At 39.7% G+C, this 26,254-nt stretch overlaps 1 protein-coding gene across 1 annotated transcript in view; it reads right to left on the minus strand.

Annotated features, from left to right (window-relative positions):
• Nucleotides 1-23,692: 23,692 nt before the first annotated feature.
• Nucleotides 23,693-26,254, minus strand: part of NEIL3 (nei like DNA glycosylase 3) — a 42,680-nt gene continuing 40,118 nt past the window's right edge. Inside the window, exon 10 of the mRNA XM_022570806.3 lies at nt 23,693-24,930. Within this exon, the coding sequence (XP_022426514.2) occupies nt 24,748-24,930 (183 nt within the window). The 3' untranslated portion in view covers nt 23,693-24,747. The remainder of the gene's footprint in view (nt 24,931-26,254) is intronic.

Genomic DNA, 26,254 nt, shown 5'->3' on the forward strand with positions numbered 1-26,254 from the left:
TGCCGTGGAGACCCCATCTCTGTGCCTTTGCTTGAGTGGTTTTCCCATGCCTAGAACAACTACCTTACTAAAGTCACATTTCTTTGTGTCTCACTAGCATCCTAACTGGTGTATGAAAATTATTTGCAAAATTCCAACTCAGAGCAATGTCTTCTTTTTCTGAATTCCTACAGCATTTCTGGTAATGGTCTGTGTTCATATTAAATAATTCTTTACATTGATTTCTAATTGTTTCATTAAAATAAAATATTCTGTATATTGTGAGAGATGAGTAATTACTCCCAGGATGTATCTATACAGTGAAAATGAAAAGATGATTACTTCAGATATCTGATGAACTTTAATATTTCTCTACATCCAATTCAGACCTTTCAGAACAAATTGTCCAAGTAGATCAGAGGAGTGGCTGGAGAGGAAAGGAGAAACAAACTGAAAAGCACATCCTCAAGTCCACCTACCTGTACTTAAGCAAATCTCTGCAGGCAGCTCCTGTGGGTGTAGTTTTGGTGCACCTTTGTCTCTCAGAGGTCTTCTGCTGCTGCTTCCGTCTCTTCTTTCCCCATTCTCAACAATCATGAATGCTCATCAAAGGTACTTTTGCTCTGATAGCAGCAAAAATAGTTCAGTTATAAAAATCAAGCTTTATGTTGGTTATGGTCTATGGTCTTAAACTTAGGAATACCTGAATAGTTTTTCATTACAGAATTTTACATACTTATCTCAGAATGACATGATAGGCTTTTTTTTTTTTAATCTGAGATTGACTGAGAGAATCGGAAGCGCATGCAATCATCTCTCAGGGTTGCAGGGGAAATAGGATAGTGAGGATGACCTCCAGATGGCAAGGAAGAACACAGGTATTTTTGACGTAGCTTACATTCTAGTTATTGCTTCAGTGTTAGTTAAGGAAGGGAACTTTGAAATAAAGTTATGTAGTAGAAGGAATTGTGGAATCACAAATGATTAAAATTACAATAATTGTAAAGTCTGAAGGATGTGATTTCCCTACCATATACAAATGTACCAGACAACCATAGAGGAGACACAGGGAACAGTAGCCATTTGAATGAAGGAATTTCAGTGGCACAGAGAAGGTGCCCTGCCACTGGAGAGGCTGATGGTCCATTCTGGTTAATAGATTGAAGAATCAAATCCAAGACTTCTGAATGGTATTTCTTAAGACAACATTTAATAAATGCAACCCAAATAAATGCAACCAAAAGTTTTAATGCATGAATGGCAAGTGTATTCAGGAAAAATATGTGCTTGCTGTACTAATTAAGGAAAGATGAACTTTGCCTGAAACAAGGTTCAAATTAGCTTCCGATAAAATCAATTAAATACAGGGAAATAATTCTTGAATTAAAAATTCCAGGGCTTCCCTGGTAGCGCAGTGGTTAAGAATCCGCCTGCCAATGCAGGGGACACGGGTTTGAGCCCTGGTCCGGGAAGATCCCACATGCCACAGAGCAACTAAGCCTGTGTGCCACAACTACTGAAGCCCGTGAGCCTAGAGCCCGTGCTCCGCAACAAGGGAAGCCACTGCAATGAAAAGCCCGAGCACCGCAACGAAGAGTAGCCCGGCTCACAGCAACTAGAGAAAGCCCGCGCACAGCAACAAAGGGACAACACAGCCAAAAATAAATAAATAAATTAAAAAAGAAAATTTCAGAAAGCCAACTTTTAAAAAAATGTGAGATGTAAGATTTTTAGCTTCCAAGGCTCAGTTGAGAGTAATGAAGGAATTTTATAGAGTATTTTATAGAGTATTTAAGGAAAATAGGAAGGACTAAATTGTTTATTACACTGGCCAATTGAACTGTGGGAGGAAATAGAAAAGCCCTACTGGGCTGTGTAAATTCTTCAACACCTGTGTTAAAAGCCCTAATGAAAACGCATTAGCAAGTGAAAGGAAAGCCTGCCTAAAATTTGAATGTCAGATGCTTGGAAGATGAAAGAGGGTAGAGAGCATGCAGATTACAAAATCACGAGGAAGGCTACCAAAAGGCGGGAGGAGGAATAGCATTGCAGGGGAAAAAGCAGAAAGCATCACGGTATTGAAATCTTACTGTGGAAAGTATGTACTTGGTGTTAGGCCATCTACTATTTTTTTTAAATGGCAATGGAACATATGACAGAAAGTTGACAAGGATAAATCATTCTAAGCTAGGAGTATGAGTACTAACAGGGAGAAATGCAAATTTTAAAACACAGTGATTGTTTGTAATGTAAGACTACCCTACTACTCTATTGGTGAAATTTCTCCATTGGGCAAGAATAATTTAGGGAAGGATAAAATGGCTACAGCCTTGAATCTGAGCAGTAAACAGAAGTCCTCGCTGGAAGTATTTGTGAATTAAGCCACGATATAATAGGAATCAACGTCTTCGTGGAGAGCAAACACTTGAAAAAAATCTATCACTTGGTTACTCAGCTTTAGGAAACAAACCGTGATAAAATACAGGTACTGTAAGGCAGAATCAATAATGAGCAGGGAATCTGTACACTGTTTAAAAACACTCTGGAGCAAACCCAGGAAAAGTGTAAGCTATGCATCCGAAAGAACCACCTCCCATCTTTCCTCCTCCTACCCCTTTGCCTAACTCTGACTCTTTTTCTCCCACCAGTTACTGCCCCTCTTTCCCAACTTCTTACACATAGAAACTCACAGATAGCACAGTTACCTGGCAAATAATAAGCCAGTATTATCAAAAATATATCTTTTCAAAGATGGTTATTTTTCCAAATGAGAACCAAAATCCCATATATTGTGGCAGACTAGGAACAAACTAGAAATCTTGAAGGCCAGAAATGACTCAAGGTGTACTAATGTTATCCCAGTCTCTCAGGATGAACATCTTGGAGTTCTTTTTCATTCTTTTTCTCCTTCATTCCCTACATCTCCCTTTTTAACCTAATTGTCCCAAATCAAGGTTGTAATAAGTACAACTTCTGGAGTACTTCCTATAAATCTGTATGAATATATTTCCTCTAATGCTCAAAACAATGGGTAAGGTAGACATTACAGCTCTCTTCCTGGAAGTAAAAGAATTAAGGCCCAAAGACCTACAGTGTTTGCCCAAGGCCGTTTAGTGGGCAAATGCCAAGAGCTGTGTCTTAGCCAAAATTCCTTTCATTAACTTGAGTTCCTTTTCTTATAACCCATCCCCGTCCCCCCCAGCAAGGCCTCATCACCTCTTAATTATTGCAAGAGCTTTGTGACTTTTAGATGCGTCTCCCTTTTTCAGCCCATCCTCCACAGTAGTTCCCAAGCAAAGCTTTCATATCAGAAATAAGTTGTGACATCAGTTTGATCTGTACTTTCAGAAGAATACAGTCAATGGGAAAAGGATCCAAAGGAGGGCAATTAGAGACATCAAGAAGAAGTAGAGACAACAGTGTAGTAACAGACTGACTGAATTACGACTCTGAAAAGTCAAAGCTTAGATGAGATATGACAGATGCCAATAACATAAGAAGAAAGGAAGGGAGTGAACACAGATAAGGCAGCAATTCAGAAAAATGCCATGAAGCTCAAAGGAGTGATGAATGGAGAACTTTTAACGGTCTAAAAGGAAAAGCAGCTTAATTGGATGAATAATAAACTTCTGAAAATTCTACTCTGTGAGATGCTAAGTATAAAAAACATGAATGCCTTCAAGATGGCTTTGGATAAATCTACAGATAATAGCCCTGTAAAGAATCATTAAGGGAAGCTTCTGTAATTTGGAATACATTTTAATTCTTTCGAGGTTAACATCATCTATATTAGTTAATAACTTCCTTTTTTAAAGGACACTCTGTGGCTATGGTTAGAGACAGAATCATAGGCAGAGCAGTTAAGAATCTCATTCTATAGGGAAAGGCAATGTAGCTTGATTCCAACTATGACTCTGCCGCCTACTATCTTGGTCAATTCACCTGTTCTTTCTAAGCTTGAGGTTGATATCTGCAAACTGGGGGAAATGATAATTCCTACCTCAGAGTATGATTGTGAAAATGAAAAAGATATCTATGTCTATATCTATATATCTCCATGCCTAGGACATGGTAAATATTGAAAAATAGTTAGAAATCTATGAACCTTCCCAATAATTTTGAAATAATGATGAGAACCAGGGAGCAGGAAAGGAAGGGGAAGGGAGGGGAAAAAGGGATTGTAAAAATGGAAATAAGCCTGGATATTTCAAATAAATATGTAGTGTAAGGAAAGCCAAACAAACTAAACATCAAAATTTCTCAGTTAACAGGAAAAGTGGAGATGAAAAATTAGTAGAAATGATTGGAACAGACAGTAACCAAATAATCTGACAAGTTAATGAATCCATTAGGTAACCCTCTGCAAGGAAGAAAACACAAGATACAAAATTGTATGCAGATGTAACTTTTTTTTCCCCCAAGATAGTCCCTAAATGGTAGTAGGCGCTGTCACAGGTAAAAGCGAAGGGAGCTCACATGCACACTGCTTTTGAAGTCCCATCTCAGTGGTCCAGTAGGAAAAGAGAGGACCTCAGCTCAAGGTAAATGTGGCCCATGAAGGAAGCATCATGATTGGATTTGTTTAATGTTACTTCCCTATTTCATAGAAATTTGATGTACTGATAGTTTAAATAAATAATTTATTTGAAACAATAATTTAAAAGAGAGTGAAAATAATGATAATAAAAGAAAATGGAATATTGTTAAGCCAGTGAAACCTCAGGCCTGACCTTTTGCTATCTGTCCACAAGCATACAGAGAGTTAATTTAGCAAGTTTTAATGGGAACGTTAACTGCTTCGCGGTCAATCAGGCTGTGAAGCTGTTCCCTGTGGCAGCTCTGAAATGCAATGGTGGAAGACCAGCAAAACTTGAGACGTTTATTTCTAGCCATTTCCTGTGCCTGCCTGAAATTCCTCTTCATCAATCTCTTGATAGACTCTTAAAAAAAGCATTATCCTCTTCTTCTGACCTGGAGGAATTCTCTCCTTCTCTTTCAGACTCTGAGTATCAGTCACTCTTTGGCGTTATATCAGACAATTTGATAACCGTTCAGAGCTACAGTCCATATGAAGGGAGAAAAATAATTTTTTCCCTCCAATTCCCATCTAATAAAGTGTTCAAATGACATTTTGTAAATAATTTTATCAACCATGCTAGAGGGCTAGTGTCCTGTGGCCCACAAGCTGGATTCATGGATTTTTGCCATTAGCTTCCTTGGTGTCACTGGTCATCTGAGACGCTCTTGGCCTTTTTTATTTTTTTAAGGAAGGAGAAAATAGTGTGCTCAGATGTGGGAGGGTTAGCATATAAAACGATAAGTTATCTTTAGAAGGGTTTTATATTTTTGCATAGGAGATGTCATAAGCAGAAAATTTATTTTTATAATACTGTTAACCTTTGATTTATGGCCGAATATTTATCAGGAAATCCTGTCACTTATAGAGAGCTATCATGTGATTTATATCAACAAGCTCAACTCTTCATCCACCGATGCCAGAGTAGTCTATCCAGTGAAATTCAAAATAGAGTAAAGTGTTATGTATATGAAGGAGTTTAATAAATTGCAACATGATTTTCTTTATTTGCTTATTAGAAAATACAAAACAAAACAAAACAAAACTGTGGATTCTTTCCCAAGAACAAGTTCATGTAGTAATCAATAACCATCTGAAAACCCAAAGGAAAGAACAGAATACATTCTCACTAAACCAAATGGCTTCAAGATAAAGTGCTGTGATGAACGAAGAAGAAAACATTTAAAAATGTATCCATTGTCAGCCGTGATTTACGATCGTCCTTGTGCTTCTCTGGGTATAGTACAGAGAGGGGAATGTACCCTTCTTTGTGATTCAGAAACTTTTATTCTGAGAGAACAGCCTTTTGACCATCATTCCCTGTCATGGGAGTAATTACAAGAGAATGAGTTAAATCGATACTTACTCTAAACTAGTCCCCTGACTTTTTTTTAAAGAAAAAAGTGGAGGTAAGCTTTTTATTTTGATATTTGTCTTTTAATAAAAAGCAATGAAATACAGTAAAAAAAAAAAAAAATCACCAATTAATTGCACAAGCTAGGTGATAGTTCATTAATGTTTTATTTTTATCACCTTCTTTACTTAAAGTCTGAAAAGGTTTTTTTAAAGAATATAAGATTTGAATGAGTTGGAAGAGTGATTGGTAAGTATTCTTGGCACATCAAAGAATGTGGGAAAAGTCAGAATAATAAAGGAGAAAAGAAGAAACATAGACTTGAAAACAGGTTCAAATACCACTGAGACCAGACTGAAGTTTCTCAACTCTGCTGACAGTAGAAACACCTGGGGAGCTTTTAAAACATACTGATGCCTGAGCCCCACCCTCAGTGGTTCTGACTTAATGGGTCTGACTTTGGACCTGGGCATAGGTATTTTTTAAAAGCTTTCCCTTCTTTTAATATGCAACCAGCGTTGGGCATGCCCTGTATTAGGCCAGCACTTCAGGTGTGGTGCATGGGCCCTGAGGGTTCCTGAGACATTCGCACGTGGTCCATGAAGTCATAACACTTTTCATAATAATATTCAGGCATCATTTGCCTTTTCCACAGTGTCGACACAGGCAATGATGGTGTAAAAGCAATGATGGTGTAAAAGCAATGATGGATAAAACGGCTGCCATACTAGCATGAATCAAGACAGTGGCACCAAACTATGCTAGCTGTCAACCTATTTTGCACAATCACAAGCTGGAGGTTAAAAAAAAGAAGCCAGTTTCTCTTAAGAATGTCCTTGATGAGGCAGAAAATAGTATTAATTTATATTAAATGTCAACCCCTGAATATGTTTTTTTAACGTTCCGTGTGACAAAATGGGGATTACACATAAAGTATGTGAGCTCTGTAGTGAAGTATGATGTTGTCATGAGGAAAACACTGTGATTGTTTGAACTGTAAGCGAAAATTAGCCAATGTTTTTGTAAAAGATGTTTTATTTGAACAAATGATTAATAGGTAAGCTATAGTTATACAGATTGGGGTATTTGGCAGACATTATATTGAAAATGAATAAAGCAAGCCTGGTACATCAAAGGAAAACCACCATCAGTAGGTGTCATCGGTGATCAAATTTGAAGTTTTACGTGAAAATTACATTTTGGAATACTTACCTTCACAACAATGAGATTTAACAGCATCTCACAAGTACCTGACTTTTCTTATGAGATCGGTGGTTACAATAATAAATATTACTTTTTGGTATTGTATAATGAAATCATAAATATTTGTAAGAGCTGCATAAATCAGTTACTCAATGTTTTCCAGATGGCCAGTGCATGATGTTGCAATAGCGCGCATGGGTAAAAGATGCTTTCAAGTACAAGATAAGCCAATGGATTTCAATGTAATAGAGTAAAAGACGTTCATTGATATGGTATCAATTTCTATGTTGCATATAGCATTTAAGAAATTATCACTTGTCAAGATTTGGTGTTGTATCAAAGAAGAAAATCCCAAATTAGCTGATGGGACAATTAAAACACTCTTCCCTTTTCCAAGGACACAGCTGTGTGAGGCCACAGTTTCTTCTGGAACTTCAATTAAAAGAACACATTGCAACATGGGATTCAGAAAGAGAAACAAGAATCCAGCACTCTTTCTCTAAGCCAGCCATTAAAGAGCTTTGCAAAAATGTAAAGTGATACATCACTCTTCTCACTAAATGTGTGTTTGTTTTGAAAAATCTAGTTATTTTTCACAAAATATTTTATGTTAACATGTAATGGGTTTATTATTTTTTACTTAATAGATGTTTATAATGTCTCCATTTTAAGTTTTAATACGGTGAATATTGATAGATGTAACACGCACCTACATTGTGGTTCTCAGAAATTTTTAACCGTGTGTAAGTGGTCCTGAGAACAAAATATTGGAGAACTGCTGCCCTAAACCAGAGGCGGGTAACAAAGCCCGGTCAGACGACTGCTCTGACCGATACTAAAATCCCAGAGAAGCCAGGAGAGTGTTGAGGAACCATGGGACATTGTCAAGGGAAAGTGACAGACCAGAGAGATGGCTTTCATGGTAGAGAAAATGACAGCGATTCAGGCACGAGAAGACTGAGACCTGAACCCGAGCTTTGATTCGGATCTGTGGAAAGGAAGATGCAAACATTCTGACTGCTCTAGAAGAAATTATTCTGATTTTTAAGGCAAGGAGTCAGAATTCACTCTAAGAGTTTGTCTTGGGGTGACTGCTACTGATACATACACCCCATGGTTGTTTAAGGGGTTGGGAGGCCTGGAGGAAGAGCATTAGGAATTAAGTCCTGCTTTGCTCTGGTGAGGTTCTTCCTGCCCCCAAATTCTTTGTGATAATTTAAAATAGCCTGTCTCATTTTTAGGATTTTACTCTCTGTATGAGGCTCTCTGAATACATCCACTCAGTTCTATTTATTGTGTCGGTCTTAAATGTGTTATAGGATGTATGTTCACGGGTTAGACAGCTCTGGGAGCGGGAAAGAGAAACTGGCCATGGAGCTCTTGAGTGGAGTTTGAGGCCCCTCAGCCTGGGGTCTCAGAGCACCAAATCATGCTCCAGGAAGGGCAAAGACTTCGGGAGGTGAGCTAAAGATTACCGAGAATAAGACAAGTTTCGACCTTTGGGATACGATCGGTTTTGCAGAAAGCTGAGAGTGTTCCTTTACTCTGGGATTCTTCACTGGGTTTGATACAATACATTTTCAAGAGCTGACTGGCTTGCTGCTTGTTTAACCCTGCTTCCTATGAAGCGCTCCTTGAAAATCAAATTGCCGTGTTACACTTGCATTGTGTGTTATGCCTGGAGTGTTGTCCTTTGAAACAGATTGGTCAGGGCTGCTATTCACAGCAGAGCAAAAAGCAACCAGCTTGATATTGACACTGAAACTGTGCTTTCCTGGAGAGAATGCCAAAGTAAGTTATCAGAGACTACTCTCGAAAAGTAAAAGAGCTGAGTAGGAAACACACACACACACACACACACACACACACAGCCCTCTCTCCTTGACTAAACACGTCTTCTTTCAGCGGGAGTACTCACATTCTCGGGCACAGCTGAAGAGTTCTCCTATAATCTCTCAGAACAAAGGCAACATCTCCTGACTTCTCATTTATAGCTTTGCTTCCGACCCTTCTGTGCTAGTCATATTCATGCATCATCGTCACCTGGCATTGGATGTGTGGAGGCTGCCTTTATGGCGTCTAGGAAAAGGACATTCACTCCAGTTCCTGAGGGACAGATATACAAAGTCAGCTTTCAAGGAATTTGCTAACTGACATGGACTTCTTCATTCTGTAACCCCATTTGGGGGAAAATAATTTCAAACTGGCCTCAGATATTGGAAATATATCGAGTTCCAAGAGGTCAATATTGTCCATCAAATATTTTTCTGAGAAAGGCGACGCTGAAGGCACTATCATGGACCCAAAAAGCTACCGACACTTTAACTTTGTAACATAGCAGGACGTTTAATGAATTTATTACCAGTGGTCTTGAATACCTGAATTAATAGCATTATTGTGACATAATAAAATTTTATGAAACGATCTGATCAAAATAAAGGTTTCTTTTCCAACTTATTGCTTATAAGAGATTTTCTGATCATCAATTAAGACTTTGGAGGTGGTCTCGGGACATGAATCCACCACCTTCTCCTCAGATTGCCGGCTTCTCTGATTAAAGCACCTTTCCTTTCTACTGACACTTGCTTCTCGAATTATTGGCTTTTGAGTGGCCAGTAGCCAAAACTGAGTTCGGTAACATTTTGATAATATTTGTGTGGAGAAGGGAAGGAGAAGAATCTATCCTTCTCAACGATAAGTGCTTTGGTTTCCTTTAGTCTAAAACATCTTCATTTCTTTAAATATTTTACTTGAGATTGTTCAAGGTTTCAGTTAATAGAAATGTCTCAAGCATTGCACTGTTGTCATAAATCACTTAAATTGCCAGGTTATATTTTACAGCTCCGGTTGCTTGAATATTTATTGTAAAGCACCAAGTGCAGTAATTTCCATTTTTATAATTAACGAAAACATCTGGAAAAATAATTCTAGTTGGTAAGGCAAGAGTGAATGCAGCGTATTCTCAAAATGTTGTCAAAGTTCCTAAGTATCATGCCCTGTCGGGAACACACTTTAATTAGAAGAGCAAAGGGAGTGTACTTACCAGAAGCGGAGTCACCGACACTTTAACGTTGTGATGAGCCACCAGTAACAAGATGCTGCTTGGCCACCTTACGAATGCCCTTCTTTTCAATACACAACTCTCTTTTTTGGTGCATTTTTCTACAATTTTCGAAACACTTCCTCAGTCTTAACTCATTAAATACTTCCTTCATGAGGGCAATTAAGCCTGAATTTGGGTCTCCCAGTATAATTCTGATGACAGTATTTAACAATTATACTTGTCTCCCCAAATCTCTCCTAATCTCCAGCTACCCAGTACTCATATCATAACCTTGGATGTAAGAGAGTCATCCAAGTAGTTCTCAGCCATGGTGTTCAAATAACTCACTTTGGAAATGCCCCATTTTCACATTCTTTATATACACGTTATTCTTGAACTTGTCTTCTCATCTGTGGAGTGATCATAATAAAATCTATTTGTATATGTATATTATATCAAATACCATATTGTATACCTCAAATATGTAAACTTTTTATTTGTCAATTATACCTCAATAAAGCTCAGGGGAAATCTTAAAAAAAAAAAAAACCACAATTATACTTGTCTCAGACCTAACCTATCTACATCTTTTATTCTTTAGTCTGACTCTGTTATCTTCCTGAACTTTTATGTCTATTCATTCTTCATTCTTTAAAGAATGCAGTCTACTTTCTTGTTATACTAGACAGCAGTTTGGCTGTGCTCTTTTTCCTCCAAAATTTCTCCTTTTATGTTGCTCCCAAGGGCCCAGGTAGTTATCCTTGACCTGAACCTACCATTTCCCCCTCTGCATTTTCACCTGTCATGCACCCTTGAACATTTCTAATACATGCCCTTACCAGAGCCTTGCCTATGCTGAGATTCTTATTTATATCTTAATCATTTTCTATATCAAATACTACCTCTACCTCATTTACAGCCCTCTTAAATCTTTACTCTGTGAGTTTCAGAAGATCTAGGATTCTGCTGCTACACCGTTAGCTCTGCATTTTTCAAAGCTCTATATTCTCGACCTTTTCCTATAATCATTAAAGATTATACCTCAAGGCTTTTTCATCCTTTTTTTTTTTAAAAAACTCTGTTACCAGCTCACTTGGTTTATTCTTGATATCTTTTAAACTTTCTTATACTCTACTCTTGAAATGGTCCCATAAAAAAAAATCGCAATACAATGTACATAATCTCCATTGTGTTTCTGTGAAGTTTACTCTCACAGTATTATTCAACATATAGCAGTTGAATTCCTATAGTCTGTGCTAGAAAATGGATGGGCACTGAATATAAAACGTTACGCTGCATATAGGGCATCTGCCATCACGTGTTTACCGAATTGATTCCTCAGTGTCATCATTATGAACCTAGATTCCTATTCGAGGCTGTAATAAAGGGTTGACTTTACAACTGAATGAGACAGTAAGGCCCCTTAACATTTTGAATTCTTGATCTCTGCTTTTTGTGGTTTCCTGCATTTCTCTGTGTCTTCTTGCTTTTATCAGTGTGGATACCAAGAAGCAACCTCTCTCCCTAACTCTTATTTCTGCTTTGGTCTCCCAAAGTCTGGAATAATAGACATTTATAATGAAAATAATGCACAAAGAGTAAATAGGCTGAGAATCTGATCCTCATTTTTAAGATGGTAGGAGTTCACCCCGAAAATAAGTTGTGGAAATTTAGTGCCTGGACTTGGGGAGCTGCACTTTATCTCCTCAAAAGCATGTTTTGCTTATTCCATGGTGCTCTACTTCTGTACGGCTGTTGGATACACAGGTTCAAAATGCAGATGTCATTAAATCTGTTAGTGAGGTAGCTAAGGGTATGCTAAAAATTTATTCACCTCTAAAATGCATGTGCCATAGCCACTCCTTTAGGTGAAGAGAATAATAACTTAGGGACAGACAGTAGGCAAGGAAGCAAGGAGAGTGGTTGGTGGTCTCCACAAGCCCCCCTCTGCCCCCCCCCACCCAGTTATTTGTCAGGTGTGGTTAGTCCAGGGGAGGACAGGGGAGTCCCCCCGGGGAGTTTGAGATAAAGTTGTCCTCCAAGAATAAAATCAGGAAGATTCAAAAAGGTAATGGATGAGATTAGTTATCTTTATCTGTGGAAATGACATACCTTAAGGAATAGTCAGAAAGATTACGTGGAGAAATTTAGAAACACCCTGAGGAATTTGACAATGGCAGAAACTTGATTGTATCCGTATATTTCCAGCAACAATCGAAACAAAGTAAATGGATGAAGCTGTAACACAATCAGGCAGGAAGCTAATCTGTTATAGTGAGTAGATTTAGTGCTCTTATCACAAGCAATTGTACCGTAACCCACCTGAAGAACGAAGGTACTAGCGGATACCGGGGGCTGGAGAGCCCAGGAAGCCAGGATTTGTCTGTGACCAGCTCCCTCCGCGATGAGAAGGGCAGCCTCAGCCTCCACTTCCAAAACTGAACCCGGGCTGTTTCCATAGCAATTTGTATTTCAAAGGCTTAATTCACATGTAGATTTGCCTACGGGAGAGCGAGCTTATCAGCAAAGCAGACTTCCCTATCAGTTTGGAGGCCAAAGGATTGCATTCTTAGAATTAAAATAACAGCCAAAGAGCAGTCAGTAAAACTAGTAAAGTGAGAGGATAATGTTAATTCAACAGCCGCTATGGAACGCCTACCATATTGAAGCCGATGGCCTAGGAGATGGGAATCCCGTGTTGAATAAGAGAAGACCCGTGCCTGCGTGGAGGGTTACGTGGAGGAAGACAGACATTAAACAGTTATCCAGTACATTATTTTGTTACAATTGTGATTATTTCTAGGAAGAAAATACACAGGATTTACTTGAACAGAAAAAAACAAAAAACAAAAAACCCACAGAGGCCCCTGAACTGATCTGAGGTTTAGAGAAAGCTTTTATGAGGATCCCTTTGGTTGATTTACGCTTGTCTGTATTACAAAGGGGAAAGGGACGGAGCAAGATGAGAATACACACAAGTTGAGGGAATAAAACTAGATTAATACTGTGTATATAGTGGTGACAGTAAGTAGCTCAAAAATGACCTGTGACAAAACAATTATCCACAGAGAGACTATTTAGAAGACTACTGCTAATATTCCTTTAAGAGTGGCTCCAAGAGAGGCTTACAGAGTGATCCACATTCCAGAGATGAGGTACTCGGCTACAGCGGACAAGGTCAATTTGGGGATGCAAGACTGGAAGACATAAAGGTGGAATGACTGCAAAGTGATGCTGAAATAGAGCATTCTCCTGTAATTTCCTATTCGAGGCAGAGAAGGGTTACTGAAAAGTTTTAGATCAACCAAGCACATGCTCTAAGTGGGTCTCAAGGGCGCTCGAGCAGAAGCTGCGTTACCCAGGAACGTGTTAGGAGTGGGGTGCCGGCACATAAAACATGGAGCACCGACATGCTGCGCTGTGTAAGAGAGAGGAGAGAGCCCGCATGTGTCAGCTTCGCAGCCAGAGATCACAACAGAAAGGGAGCCGCAGCAGATGAAGCAGCAAACACGTGACTCGAAAAACTGTCCCTCGTTGCAAAAACACAGAGAAAATATCTTGGAGAGATGCTCCGAGGATTGTCAAGGGAACCAGTCTTACCGGGGCTAAGATTATAAGGCATTCAGCACTGATTCTTTAAGTCTGTATCCCTTAAACTTGTATTGAGAAATTATTTGTTTAGAGTGTGATGCAAAACGTTATGGGGGGTTTACCAAACCCCGCCTTTTAGAAGTTTAGTTTCCCATATGCAAGATTTGGTGCCAAGGCAGCTCAACAGAAAGGAAATCAGTACAAGAGAAGATGGAAGGAAGGAAGGAAGGAAGGAAGGAGGGAAAGGAGGGAGGGAGGGAGGGGGGAGGGAGGGAGGGAGGGGGGAGGGAGGGAGGGAGGGAGAGGAGGGAGGGAGGGAGGGAGGGAGGAAGGGAGAAAGGAAGGAAGGAAGGGAGGGAGGGAGGGAGGGAGAAAGGAAGGGAGGAAGGGAGGGAGGAAGGGAGGAAGGGAGGGAGGAAGGAAGGGAGGGAGGGAGGGAGGGAGGAAGGAAGGAAGGAAGGGAGGGAGGGAGGGAGGGAGAAAGGAAGGGAGGAAGGGAGGGAGGAAGGGAGGAAGGGAGGGAGGAAGGAAGGGAGGGAGGGAGGGAGGGAGGAAGGAAGGAAGGGAGGGAGGGAGGGAGGAAGGAAGGATGGAAGGGAGGGAGGGAGGAAGGAAGGATGGAAGGGAGGGAGGGAGGGAGGGAGGAAGGAAGGAAGGGAGGGAGGGAGGGAGGGAGGAAGGAAGGAAGGAAGGAAGGGAGGGAGGGAAATTCTAACGGACTGTGTACAAAGGGAAGGGTTCAGTTTTTTCTCTAGGTCTCTAGCTTCTGAAATCTTAACTTTAGTGAAACATTGTTTTCTTCTTAGTTCCCATCCCCTGTGAACTGTTCACTTGACATTCAAGACAGAATATTTCACACTCCAAGATAAAGACTATTTGTTTTGTTTTCTTCTAAAAGTCTATTGGGGAGTTTTAATCAAGGAGACTTCACGGGAGTTTTAATATGTATCAAAGTGAGGGGATCCCATTTTAAATAACTATGTAGGGAGCCAATCACTGACCCCATAGCGGGAAGGTAGAAAGAAAAGGAGTTTAAAAATGATGGACGGGAAACACGCAGAGAGTGAGGGCTGGACTGCTTTCAAAGGACACAAGAGGAGAAAACAACTGAAGATCACCTGCAAAGAGACTGGCATGCATAAATTATTTAATTATGCAAATACTTAATGTTGAAACCCCTTCAGAAGCACAGTATTTTAGACTTGGAAAGGGATTTTAGAAATCTTCCAGTATAACCTCTTTGTTTAATGGCTGAAGACCCCGAGGTCCAAGAGAAGTTCGGTATCTTGGCGGAGTGAGACATTATTTAGCGGCAGTTATTCTTACCATTTAGAGGCAGGGCTGGAGTTAGAAACTAGGCAGCCTGACTCCCAGTGCATTCACTTTTTTTTTTCCAACCTCACATCCCCATTTCACTTCAGATTAATTTACCTGTTAGAGCACACTTAAAAACGTTTGTCACATGTTTATTCTAGTATATTAGATGAAATGTTTTCTAAAACACACGCAGATACTCTGCTCCAGAACAGTGGTTCGCAAACTCGAGCCTGTAGAGAGGTCGCCTGGAGAGCTTGTCAAGGTGGGCCTGCCTGGGCCTCCAGCCTGGAGCACTCACCGAGCCCTAGGGCGAGGCTGGCGTTGCCGGCTCACATGTTTATCAGCACGCCTCCTAGCGCTGGCCCTAGGGGACAGACAGTACTTACAGTAACCATTCTTGGAAGTCTGGATGCGAGCAATCAACAACTCGCAATGCGTGAACAAGACCGGGAAAAATGACCAGCGCCAGAGTTACTTGGTTAGCTCTAGCCATCGATCGGAGGCGTCATCAAGAGCATCTTTCCAGGCCAAAGCGCCTTTTACAAACCTTTCCCTCTGCCTACAGCCGCCTCCTGCATGCCACCTGGCACGCTCCTCATCCCCAGCCTTGCCTCCTGGTGTCTTTCAGGTTGTCATGGGAGTTCTCTCCCCTATTTTCTCTTCGAATCCCCTATCTCTGTCACACTGAACTGTGACTGCAGCTTTGAAAGTCTTCACTTCCCTCCGAAGACTTTAAACTCCTTGAGGCACTATTCTTCATCTACGCTTTCAGCCTCGCCCAGCAACAGGCACAGAAATAACATCTGTTGAATGAATGCTTTTATAAATGAGGATAACTCGAGAGAAAACAAATATAAAATACATATGATAGAACTAATTCACTGTGAGTGAAATTCATGGCTCTTAGTTGTATGTTTATTATCTTTTATTTACCTATGTATCCGTCTATCCATCTACCCATCCATTTTATCCTTAGTAGGCCTATAAATAAAATGAAAACTTCTGTCAAAACACAATAAGCATGTGAACATGTGTAAAGGTAATTTCACGGGCTATCAAACCTTTAATGCAAGTATTCAGAAAGTGCCACCCCAAAGTTTAGCACCATTGATGATAATACATTCATTTATTGCTGTACTATCTCCCCTAGAGATGGGATTTTACAAAGTACCTTCTCCTCTAGTGTCTGAGATTACAATGGGGAAAAAAACCTTTGATAGAACCTGAGGTCCTTCTAAGCACATCCAGCCTTGCAGGAAGTCAGGCACTGAATTTAGTTGATGACGTTCCTGGCAGGACCTAAGCACCTTACAGTATGCTCATTTCCATTTTAAGAACTCTGAAAATTTTTGGAATTTTGTCTTGTTATTAAATGTATAATCTCATATTTCTCTGGACTTGTATGGAACACACATAATTCTTTTTCCTATCAGCCCCTCAGATTTCTAGATTGTTATCATGGTCTATCCAGCATATTGCCTTTAGTTAAAAAGGGATAGAAAAAAATGAAACTGTGTTTTTTGCATTTTTTAATTTAAGAAAATACTTATCAAGTACATTTATTAATTCAAATGCAACTATATATTTACTGTATATATCATCATTCAGATACATGTCTGAATATAATCTCATTCAGAAGGGATATATGGGAATAATAAGCACTCATTAAGAGAACTTTACAAATTGATTTCTGTCTTATCTCAATTTCCAATTTTACAGGAGCTTTTTGGTCATCGGTAGTATCCTTGCTTCCATATTTCTCATTTATAGAATTATATCCACATGAACATTAGGAGTATTATCAGAAGAAAATTGAAAGTGGCCATCTGCCATCCAGCCTTAGAATCGTCCTTGATTTTATTTCATGGTGACACTCCCGCCCAGTTCAAGACATAGCTGATAGACCTCCCTTCCACTTGAGGTCTCCATGTCTGTTAAAAAATGAGATACTTGAGTTTATGCAGCTGTTCACGAGCTAATTATCTGCAATCACTTCTGATTACTTAATAGGCCGTGGTAGGATGTGTGTTTGCTGCTGTGCGGAGTTTACACATTAGGTTTTAATGCGCTGATATGGTTAATTGTTGTGCTCACTGCTGCCTGCTAATAGACCATTCCTGAAAGCAAGACCATATCTCAATGGAATTTGCTTGGTTATTTTAATAAGTAATAACTACAAACTCAGATCCTAGATCTAGTGTTTACCATTTTAAGAACACACTTTTCTTTTTTTTTAGTGCCGGTCATTCCTAATGCATTCAAATTATTCAAGTTTGGAGAAAACGAGTTATTAAACTAATGAGTCCATAACCAACTCAGATAGTTAGATTTAACATTTTTCCTGCTCTGTTCAGTTTCCTAAATTGTTTTCTGCCATTGACAGCAAAATAAATTCTTTTTACATGGAGCTAAACACTCTGAGTATAATAATATAATGAGAAAGATATATGCATATTAAAAGCAGATGAAAATTTATTAATATGTAAACCAAGATGCCAAGGTGAGCCATTGGGAGTGATACAGAGATGTGCACACGGACAGTAGGTGGGGAGCTGTTGTAATGAGACTGTTCATTTGCTTTGCAGTTTTGCATTTTATGATAGCATTTAGGCCAAAAGCTAGTGCTTAGTTTTAAAAATTTACAAGGCTGTTCTTTTGTTGACTATCCATATATTTGTGTTTCTGATGGCTAAAAATGGAGGCATAGTGTCCGATAGATGCTTTAGGCATTTCCCTGTCTTTCCCTTTCTGTTCATAAGATCTCTTTTTTCCTACCATCACTTTTTCATTTCTTCATCTCTTTTAATTTCCTGTGTTTTCCACTCCTTCACTATTCTTTTATTAGAGAAGCAAATAGGATTTGAATAATAAATAGAAAGTATTTCAAGTCCAAAATCCTTGGCCTTTATTCTGCAACTTCCAAGAACAGTAGAGTTCATCCACTCTCCATGTGTTTGGGGGCCTTGCTCTGCCTTGTCAAGCACTGGATTCACCCCTTTAAAAATAGATTTCAGTGAATGGGACTCTATGCACTGCTGGGGCCCATCACTCTGGGTGAAACTGTGCGACCCCATGACCTGCTTTCCCAGAAACACTATATGCAGTGCTTCCATGTGCTCAAAGGCAGAATCTCCTCTGCAGTCAAAGAAATAGGGAGAGAAGGGGGTGCGAGTGACTGTAGTTGATAAAGATTTATACTCGCTGTTGGGATATATGATTTCTATCTAGAAGAATGGATGCCTGGCTCTCTCAGTTCTTCATGAAGGAAGGCTTTTCATAGTTCCTTCATGTTTTGTGTTCCTAAGTCTCTGATGTGTCACTGGAAACTTAAAACTGAGTCTACCATCTTCTTCCTATGAAGTTCCAGGCTCTCCGTTCCCCAAACACGACCGCACTTCCTCCTGTCCCCACGCTTTCCTCACGTTGCTCCCTTCCATCCCGAGTCCTTCTGTCTGGTGAAATCCACACCCTTTTTTAAGGCCACTACCAGTGCTACTTCCTCCCTGAAACCTCCCACGATAACCGCTGTAAGGGTACAAGGAGGAGTAGGAACAATGAAGATAAAAAAATGAACTCTTCTGTTTTGACGGCCAGGGATTGTGCTCAGCCCTTTAAACAGATACAGCACTTTATCCTCAAAACAGCGTTGGAGATGGTATCATCGCCACGTAACAGGTGAGGTACCTAAGACTCAGCACACAGTATCCCAAACCTAATAAAATATCATGTTCAAGGTCACAGGGTCAAGGTCAGGGTCAGGGGTGGGGCAGGCTTTGAACTAGCGGTCTGACTCCAGAACTCAATGGTTTTCTAGGATCTAAGTAATTAAACACTATACATACCATCTTGCACAGCATTGGCAGAATAATTCCTTTTTTCATTTGTTCAGAAGGCCCACGGGTTGCATCATTAACCCAGCATAGGTCCCGGTGGTGTGCACTGGCTTGCTTCTCTGCCATGGGCTCCCTAAGGGGAAAGAGTGACTTTTTACTTTTATATCCTGGGAACAAAGAACTGGCCCATCCTAGGAACTCCATTGGTAGCAGCGAAATGGAATGAATTCTTCCTTTACAGATTTTCCCCCTGTATTTTCCTTCATATTCCCTATGATCTAGCCAAACAGGACTCTTTGCTATTCGCCACACAGTCCCTGTGCTCTGAGCTTCTTTGCTGATGCTGCACCTACAGCCTGAAATGCCCTTGCACATATGCAAATCTTCACCAAGGTGAAATTCCAGCTGCTGTCTCTCCTGAGGTCCCTCCAGCTCCTGAATCAGGTGTGGGCTCTCCTTCCACACTCTGCGTATAGAGCTGCTATCCCTTATTATCTCTCTCTCATTTAGGCATTGGCAAGATCTACTTTAAAAACACGTATCATTGGGCTTCCCTGGTGGCGCAGTGGTTGAGAGTCCGCCTGCCGATGCAGGGGACACGGGTTCGTGCCCCGGTCCGGGAAGATCCCACATGCCACGGAACGGCTGTGCCCGTGAGCCATGGCCGCTTGGCCTGCGCATCCAGAGCCTGTGCTCCGCAACGCAACGGGAGAGGCCACAACAGTGAGAGGCCCGCGTACCACAAAAAAACAAAAACAAACAAACAAACAAACACCGTATCATTGAATTTTTCACATAGTAGGTGCTCAATAGAGATTACTTGAATTAAACACTAAGAAGTGATTTAAACCAGTTGACTTGGTTTCCTACAAAATGAAGAGGTTCAAACTCATGGGCGTTGCAAGGGGTACTCACATTTTTTTTCATCTCTATATGTTATGAAACACAGGGTAGCACTAAGGCAGCCTTATGCTTTCTTTCCTTTCCAGTGAATGCATACCCTTTGATCTGAGTAGTTTGGGCCTGTCCGTGAAGACTTTCATTTAAATTACCAGAAAGATTTAACAGCTTTTCGACACTGAGGAATTTCTTTCTCTTTTATAATAAACCAGTGACACTCTTTTCAATGACATTTAAGTGACTTCATGTTTGAATAGTGGTAACAAGGTTAACAATGTTCAAAAGACTGACATGATATTAAACCTTCATCTATTAGAGTCATCAAATGTTTACCAAGTCTCTACTGTGTACAAGGCACAATCTTGGGTAAGAGTCTGTGAAGAACAAAGAAGGGTTACATACAATCCCTTAGGTGAACATCAGGAAACGCAGACAGGACAAGTGATACAACACAAGGCAAACATTAGCATAAGCTCCAGAAGAGATGTAAGTGCTGGAAAGATATACCAAGAAAAAGGAGGTTAAATTTTTTGGAAACTCATTGGAACATTTGTTCCTTCATCCCACACCCCAACTTGCTAATAATGGTGGTCTAGAATATGCGATGGCAGGTACCTTTAGAAAGTACATGAAAATAATGGATTTTTTAAAAGAATTTTAATAGAAATTAAATAAATAAAAGCAATGGAAAGTAATGGAGATTTCAAATAAATTTATAGAAATTTTAACATGACAAATTTTAGAGAAAAAAAAATGACCACGATCTTATTGTCATCTGACAATTATTTTCGTTTGTGTACGTTAGATATCTGTACATACCAACAACACACAATTCTGGGTACAGACAATTTTCTTTAATACATGGAGAGGGGAGAAGCTTATTCAGAGCATGCAAACTTCATTCGAACCACAGCCTGCGTGACACATATCTCTGACTTAACGTACAGCAAGCCAGCTTTCTTAAAGTGTAAAATGAGAAATAACAGTAATAGATGTCACAGGGCAGTCAAGAGGATTAAATGAAAGAATCTATGGAAAGTGACAGCAGCTGTCACCAAATAAGGGCTCAGAAGCAGTGGCTCTTAAAATCACCTTCCTCATTTTTACCCCCTCTCTCATTGTTTTCCCCCAATCATGAAAAGCCTTTATATTCATATGATATGGTTTGAAGTACCAAGAAATAGGCAGACAAACTCCAGAGAGATGAATACCAGCAGACCACACAGCAGCTTCCAAAGGTTCAGACAATGATGAACAGATGCAGCTCTGAAGGCTGCCAGCCTGGTCCTGGTTCTGCTTCTGTGGGAACCAATGTGGTTGATGTGGAAGATAACAATACCAGTTGCCTCCGCCCGGTGGCATAAGGAGACACAGGCACAGTGGCTTCTGCCCACACCCCTCTGCAGAAGATGTCCTAGAAGCACCAGGCAGCCCAGGGAATCACCTTCTGTGTCTGCAGACAGCACCAGAGGGCTTGATGAGGACCCACAGCAAAACCAGAAAAAAGCAGACCCGAACTGGATTGCAAAGGCTCTGAAAACTAAGCTGTCACTGGAAATAAAGCCCACAGTGTAAGTCAGAGCCTACACACTTAGCTAATCTGGATGACTGCATGCTAAAATATAATATTTACATAGGACCTAGAGCCTCCTAACATAATAACAAACATCCAGGATACAATCAAAAAATCACCTGTCCTGCCCCAAACTGAAAAAAACACATCTGAAGGAGAAAAGACACTCAACTGATGAAGATACTGAGATAAATCAGATATGAGAATTATCCGATAAGGATTTTAAAGCCGACATCATAAAAGTGCTTCTGGAACCAATTATAAATTATCTTGAAACCCATGGGAAAAAATGGAAAATTTCACTAAAGAAATAGAAATTATTAAAAAAGGACCAGGTTGAAGTTATAGGTATGAAAAATACAATTATTGAAATAAAAAATCAGCTGGATGATCTCAGTAGTAGAGTGACGATGACAAACAACAGAGTCAGTGAACTTGAAGACAGATCAGTAAAATGTACTGTTTGAATGAGAGTGGGAAAAATAGACAGGGAAAAATAAATAGAGCCCAGAAATCTGTGGGATAATAACGATCTAATGATCTAATATTTGTATCACTGGAATCTCAGAGAGGAGGAAGCGTGTGGAACTAAAAAAGTACTCAAAGAAATAGTGGTTGAAAACTTCCCAAGTCTGGAGTAGATATCACATATAGACACTTAACTTTTTACAATTAGAGTTAATATAGAACCACTTCACACAAAATGTAGAAAACTTGCAATTGTATAGCTCCTTTGACCTCTTTATGCTACAGTTCTCACATCTACATGCATTGTAAGTCTCACAAGACTGTAACTTTTTTTTTGCTTTGAACAGTCCCATGTATTCTAATGAAACTAAGAGGCAAAAATAATGTTATATTTATTTAGATATTTGCCATTTAAGAGTTTCTGTATTGCTTCTTGAAGATTTGAATTTCCATTTGGTATCATCTCCATTTAGCATTTACTTCCATGAGCAGTTATAATGGCTGCTTTAAGATCCTTGGTAGATTCCAACATCGTGGTCATCTTGGAGCTGGTCTTGGGTGTTAGTCTTTTCTCTGAATCTGGGTCACATTACTCGGGATCTTCTTATGTTGCATAATTCCCGACGGAACCCTGAACATGTGAGTATGATATGGTGGAGACTCTGGATTTGGCATATTCCTCTAGACAGGAATATGATCCTGTCTAGAGGAATGTTGATCCTTTTGTCTAGGGCAAGTGGGTTCAAAGTGCAAATTCTCTTGGTTCAGTTCTTTTATCTATCCAGTTCTTTTAGCTGCTCTGTGTTGTCTGCCCCACGCCAGTGTGTGTGGTCCAGGGGTCATTCAAGGTCATGGGCAGTTTAGACGCAGAACTTGGGCCCCCCATCTTGGAATCTCTTCTGAGATTTCCCTCCTTCCTGGTGGCTGTGGTTGGCCAGACTGTCTGCTGGCTCTTCAGCCCAGAAAGACTCTGGGTTGAAACCGACTTTGTGCTGCCCTCAGGATAAAAAACCTGGGAAATTACCTCCAGGTAATTCTTCCACATTTTACACACCTCCAGAATCTGCCTGCTTTTGTTCACTCTCCAGTATTGTTTTTTTGTCCAGAATCTGAAGCTGGGTTCAGTTGGAGCTTACTCCACGATGCAAGCAGAAACCTCCTTAAGATTTTGATGGGAAGTTTCCTTAAAACTCAAAATTATGTTTGGAAGAATGACATTTTTTAAACATTCATTCTTTCCATTCAAGATCCTGCTTTGCCTATCCATCTGATTCTTTGATGTTTGTCAGTAAAATGTTCTTTGTTTCTTAGTAGATAAGCCTCTAAACTTATATTGAAATCTATTGTGTTTCACTTGCCTATATTTCTTTGTAATTAATTTGCTAATTTTTGGAGACTGGAATTTATGGAAGCTTGATTTGCAGTAGGCCTTTTCCCTTGTTGTACAATTAATTTGTAGTTGTTTTCTGAATACACACTATGTGTACTTCACATCATGTCACTAAGACCATCAATGGTCCAGTCTCATTCCTGGTTTCTCTGTAGTTATTACCCTGTTGAGCAATTTAGGTGAAGATCACTGATCTTAGGTTGGTTCTAATTGTGTCTCTTCAATGTAGAGTTCAAACACAGGATGATGAAATATGCTCTGTCCCTGCTGGTAATTTTGTATGCTGTTAACTTCTAGAGCTCTGCATGGGTCATTTAGTTTGAGAAGGGGGAAGGGTTCCAGCCATCTTCCATGCTGTCCTTTTTTTTTTTTTTTTTTTTAAATAGATTGAACCAGCTCTGAATGGAATTTTCCACCAACATGCAGAAATGCATTGATTAATGTTTTTCTTTTCTTTGGGGAAATAATAATACCTGAACTAAATTTTTTAAAAAAGGAGAGGAGTTAAAACTAGAAATAAAAAAATATCACATTAAGCTTCTGAAATGAACTTTTAAAAATTAATTAATAGGTATTAAAATCAAGATCAAAAAAGTTTAAACCAACTTCTCTTTTAAAGATATAGAGATGACTTCTTTTCTTAAATGTTACTTTTATATTCTGAATCCCCACAGCTTTTCACAAAAATGCATTTGAAGTTATACAAGTGTTTGGCATATCTCTAGCATCTAGAGGAACTTGATGTTTTTATTTATTTGTTTGTTTATTTATTAGTTTTGGCTGCGTTGGGTCTTCGTTGCTGTGCGCGGGCTTTCTCTAGTTGCGGCGAGCGGGGGCTATTCTTCATTGCGGTGCGCGGGCTTCTCATTGCGGTGGCTTCTCTTGTTGCGGAGCACAGGCTCTAGGTGTGCAGGCTTCAGTAGTTGTGGTGCGTGAGCTCGGTAGTTGTGGCTCGTGGGTGCTAGAGAGCAGGCTCAGTAGTTGTGGCGCACGGGCTTAGTTGCTCTGTGGCATGTGAGATCTTCCTGGACCAGGGCTCGAACCTGTGTCCCCTGCATTGGCAGGCAGATTCTTAACCACTGTGCCACCAGGGAAGCCCTAGAGGAACTTGATGTTTGTTGAATAGAAAAAAAGAAGAAAATATGATTTTCTATAACGAAGATCCCATTTCTTACATTTCATTTAAGAAAACAAGAAGTTCCTTTAATCATATGTTATGAATAGTGGTGATACCTGAGAAATTATTCAGTTCAGACAGAATAACTTATTATTTTATTGTACTGCATACTCTACTCCTAAAAAAAAATCACTGCTTCCCCAAAGAAGATACAAGAGACTAAGAGCATACTAAAAATACTTTATTGTCATAACTAAATGCATTAAATATACATTCTAAATGGAATATATTGTATATTTGATAAAACACATATAGCATCATTCATCAAGGCAAAAAAAAAACCCATTGAATGAAAAGATGGCACACAAATAAAAGGAAGAGTTCTCAAATACTGCAATAACTTTTAGCATCCTGGAATAATGTTTATTCCTGGTCCATTTTCTGCCCATTGGAAAAAACTGCACTGTTTTTCCTTCCCAAGAGGGCACACAAAAAAATTCTTTCCATTATTAGGTCCAATCTTCAACACTGTTCTCATGATGGAGCGTTTGCCATGGCTGCAGAATGGGAAGGACAAATCTGCCCACTGGGGAGGAAAAACAGATTGTAAAGTTTAGACGGAAGGTAGAATGACAGACAGGCTGAGCCTCCACGCATTTGATTAGTGCTGTACTGTCTTCACTGCTGTTCCTATTAATTTGACATTGTAAGATACATGTAAGTCATTAGTCGTTGCCCCTAAAAAACCTTATATCCTATAAGAAGCATCTCTAACAAATTCGCTTGAATCACACAGAAAGTTGTCTTAATTCTGAGTTTCCCTCTGTCCAAAGGCATATTTACAGAAGTTCCTTCACTTTATTGAAAATCTCTCTGTAAAGCAAATCACCAGTGTTCCTGATATAGCTCTGTTTAAGCTATTAAGGTCAAAGATTTGTTATGATTTTAATATTAACCTTCCTTAGTCTCCAAGGAAAAGAAAGCATCCAATACAGAATTACCAGGACTAATTCACGCAAATTCCACTGTATTATTCTTATCCTTATTAATTTTGGCCTCAAGAGAGCTACCCAGAAGGCTGTGATATTGTTAATATTGCTAATAATATTTTCTCCACTACATCTATACAGGCTTTGAGGGGAGGAGATCAGGAAGTGGAGTAGGATGGAGCCACATCTCAGGCAGGGGTTATGCTCTAAGATCATGATCACATTTTCCCTGGGGAATTCCTTAGGAAGGTATCACACTGAAGACAGATCATTTCTCTCTCAGCAAGCCCAACCAGAAAACTTTGCCCCAGTGCCGAAACAGATCCATATTTTCTTTTTCTACTTAGGCACCACATGAAGCAGCTGGGAAAAATATGTATCTTTAAACCTTAGGATCACAGTCAGAAGTGAGAGGCCCTCATTCTGCGGAAGGCAGAAAGACTGACCAAAAGCGCCCAGATTCCTGTCTTGTATCTCACACTCATTTGCAGGGACAAACTCATAGATTGAAAGGTTGGGGAATCACCTACATCTAAACTGTTATTGTGCCATCACTTGTTTTGGTTAAGCCTGTGTGGTAGGATTTGCTACGTTTACTGTAAATCCAGGGCATGTAAGTTTACTGTAAATCCAGGGCATGTAAATTATTTCCCTGGGTTCTTCTATCCAGTGCATAAAACAAAGGTTTGGATGTCACACTGAAGTCAGGAAGAGCAAATATCTATCTTGGATTATCAGTCACCTGGGTGACTCAATACCTCTCTCTTTGTAAGCCAAGGGGGTTACAAATATGATACACTCTAATAATGGAATAGCTGTCATTTGATTAATTTTTCTTTTGCGGATGAACCTCTTTGAATTTTCAGTTATTCAGCATTCAGGTTTTAGACTAAATGTCAGTCAGCATGCCTTTTAAATTTA

This window comes from Delphinapterus leucas, chromosome 21, assembly GCF_059928025.1.
Source record: "Delphinapterus leucas isolate spDelLeu-1000000601 "Yukka" chromosome 21, BTC_Dleu_Yukka2, whole genome shotgun sequence".
NCBI lineage: Eukaryota > Metazoa > Chordata > Mammalia > Artiodactyla > Monodontidae > Delphinapterus > Delphinapterus leucas.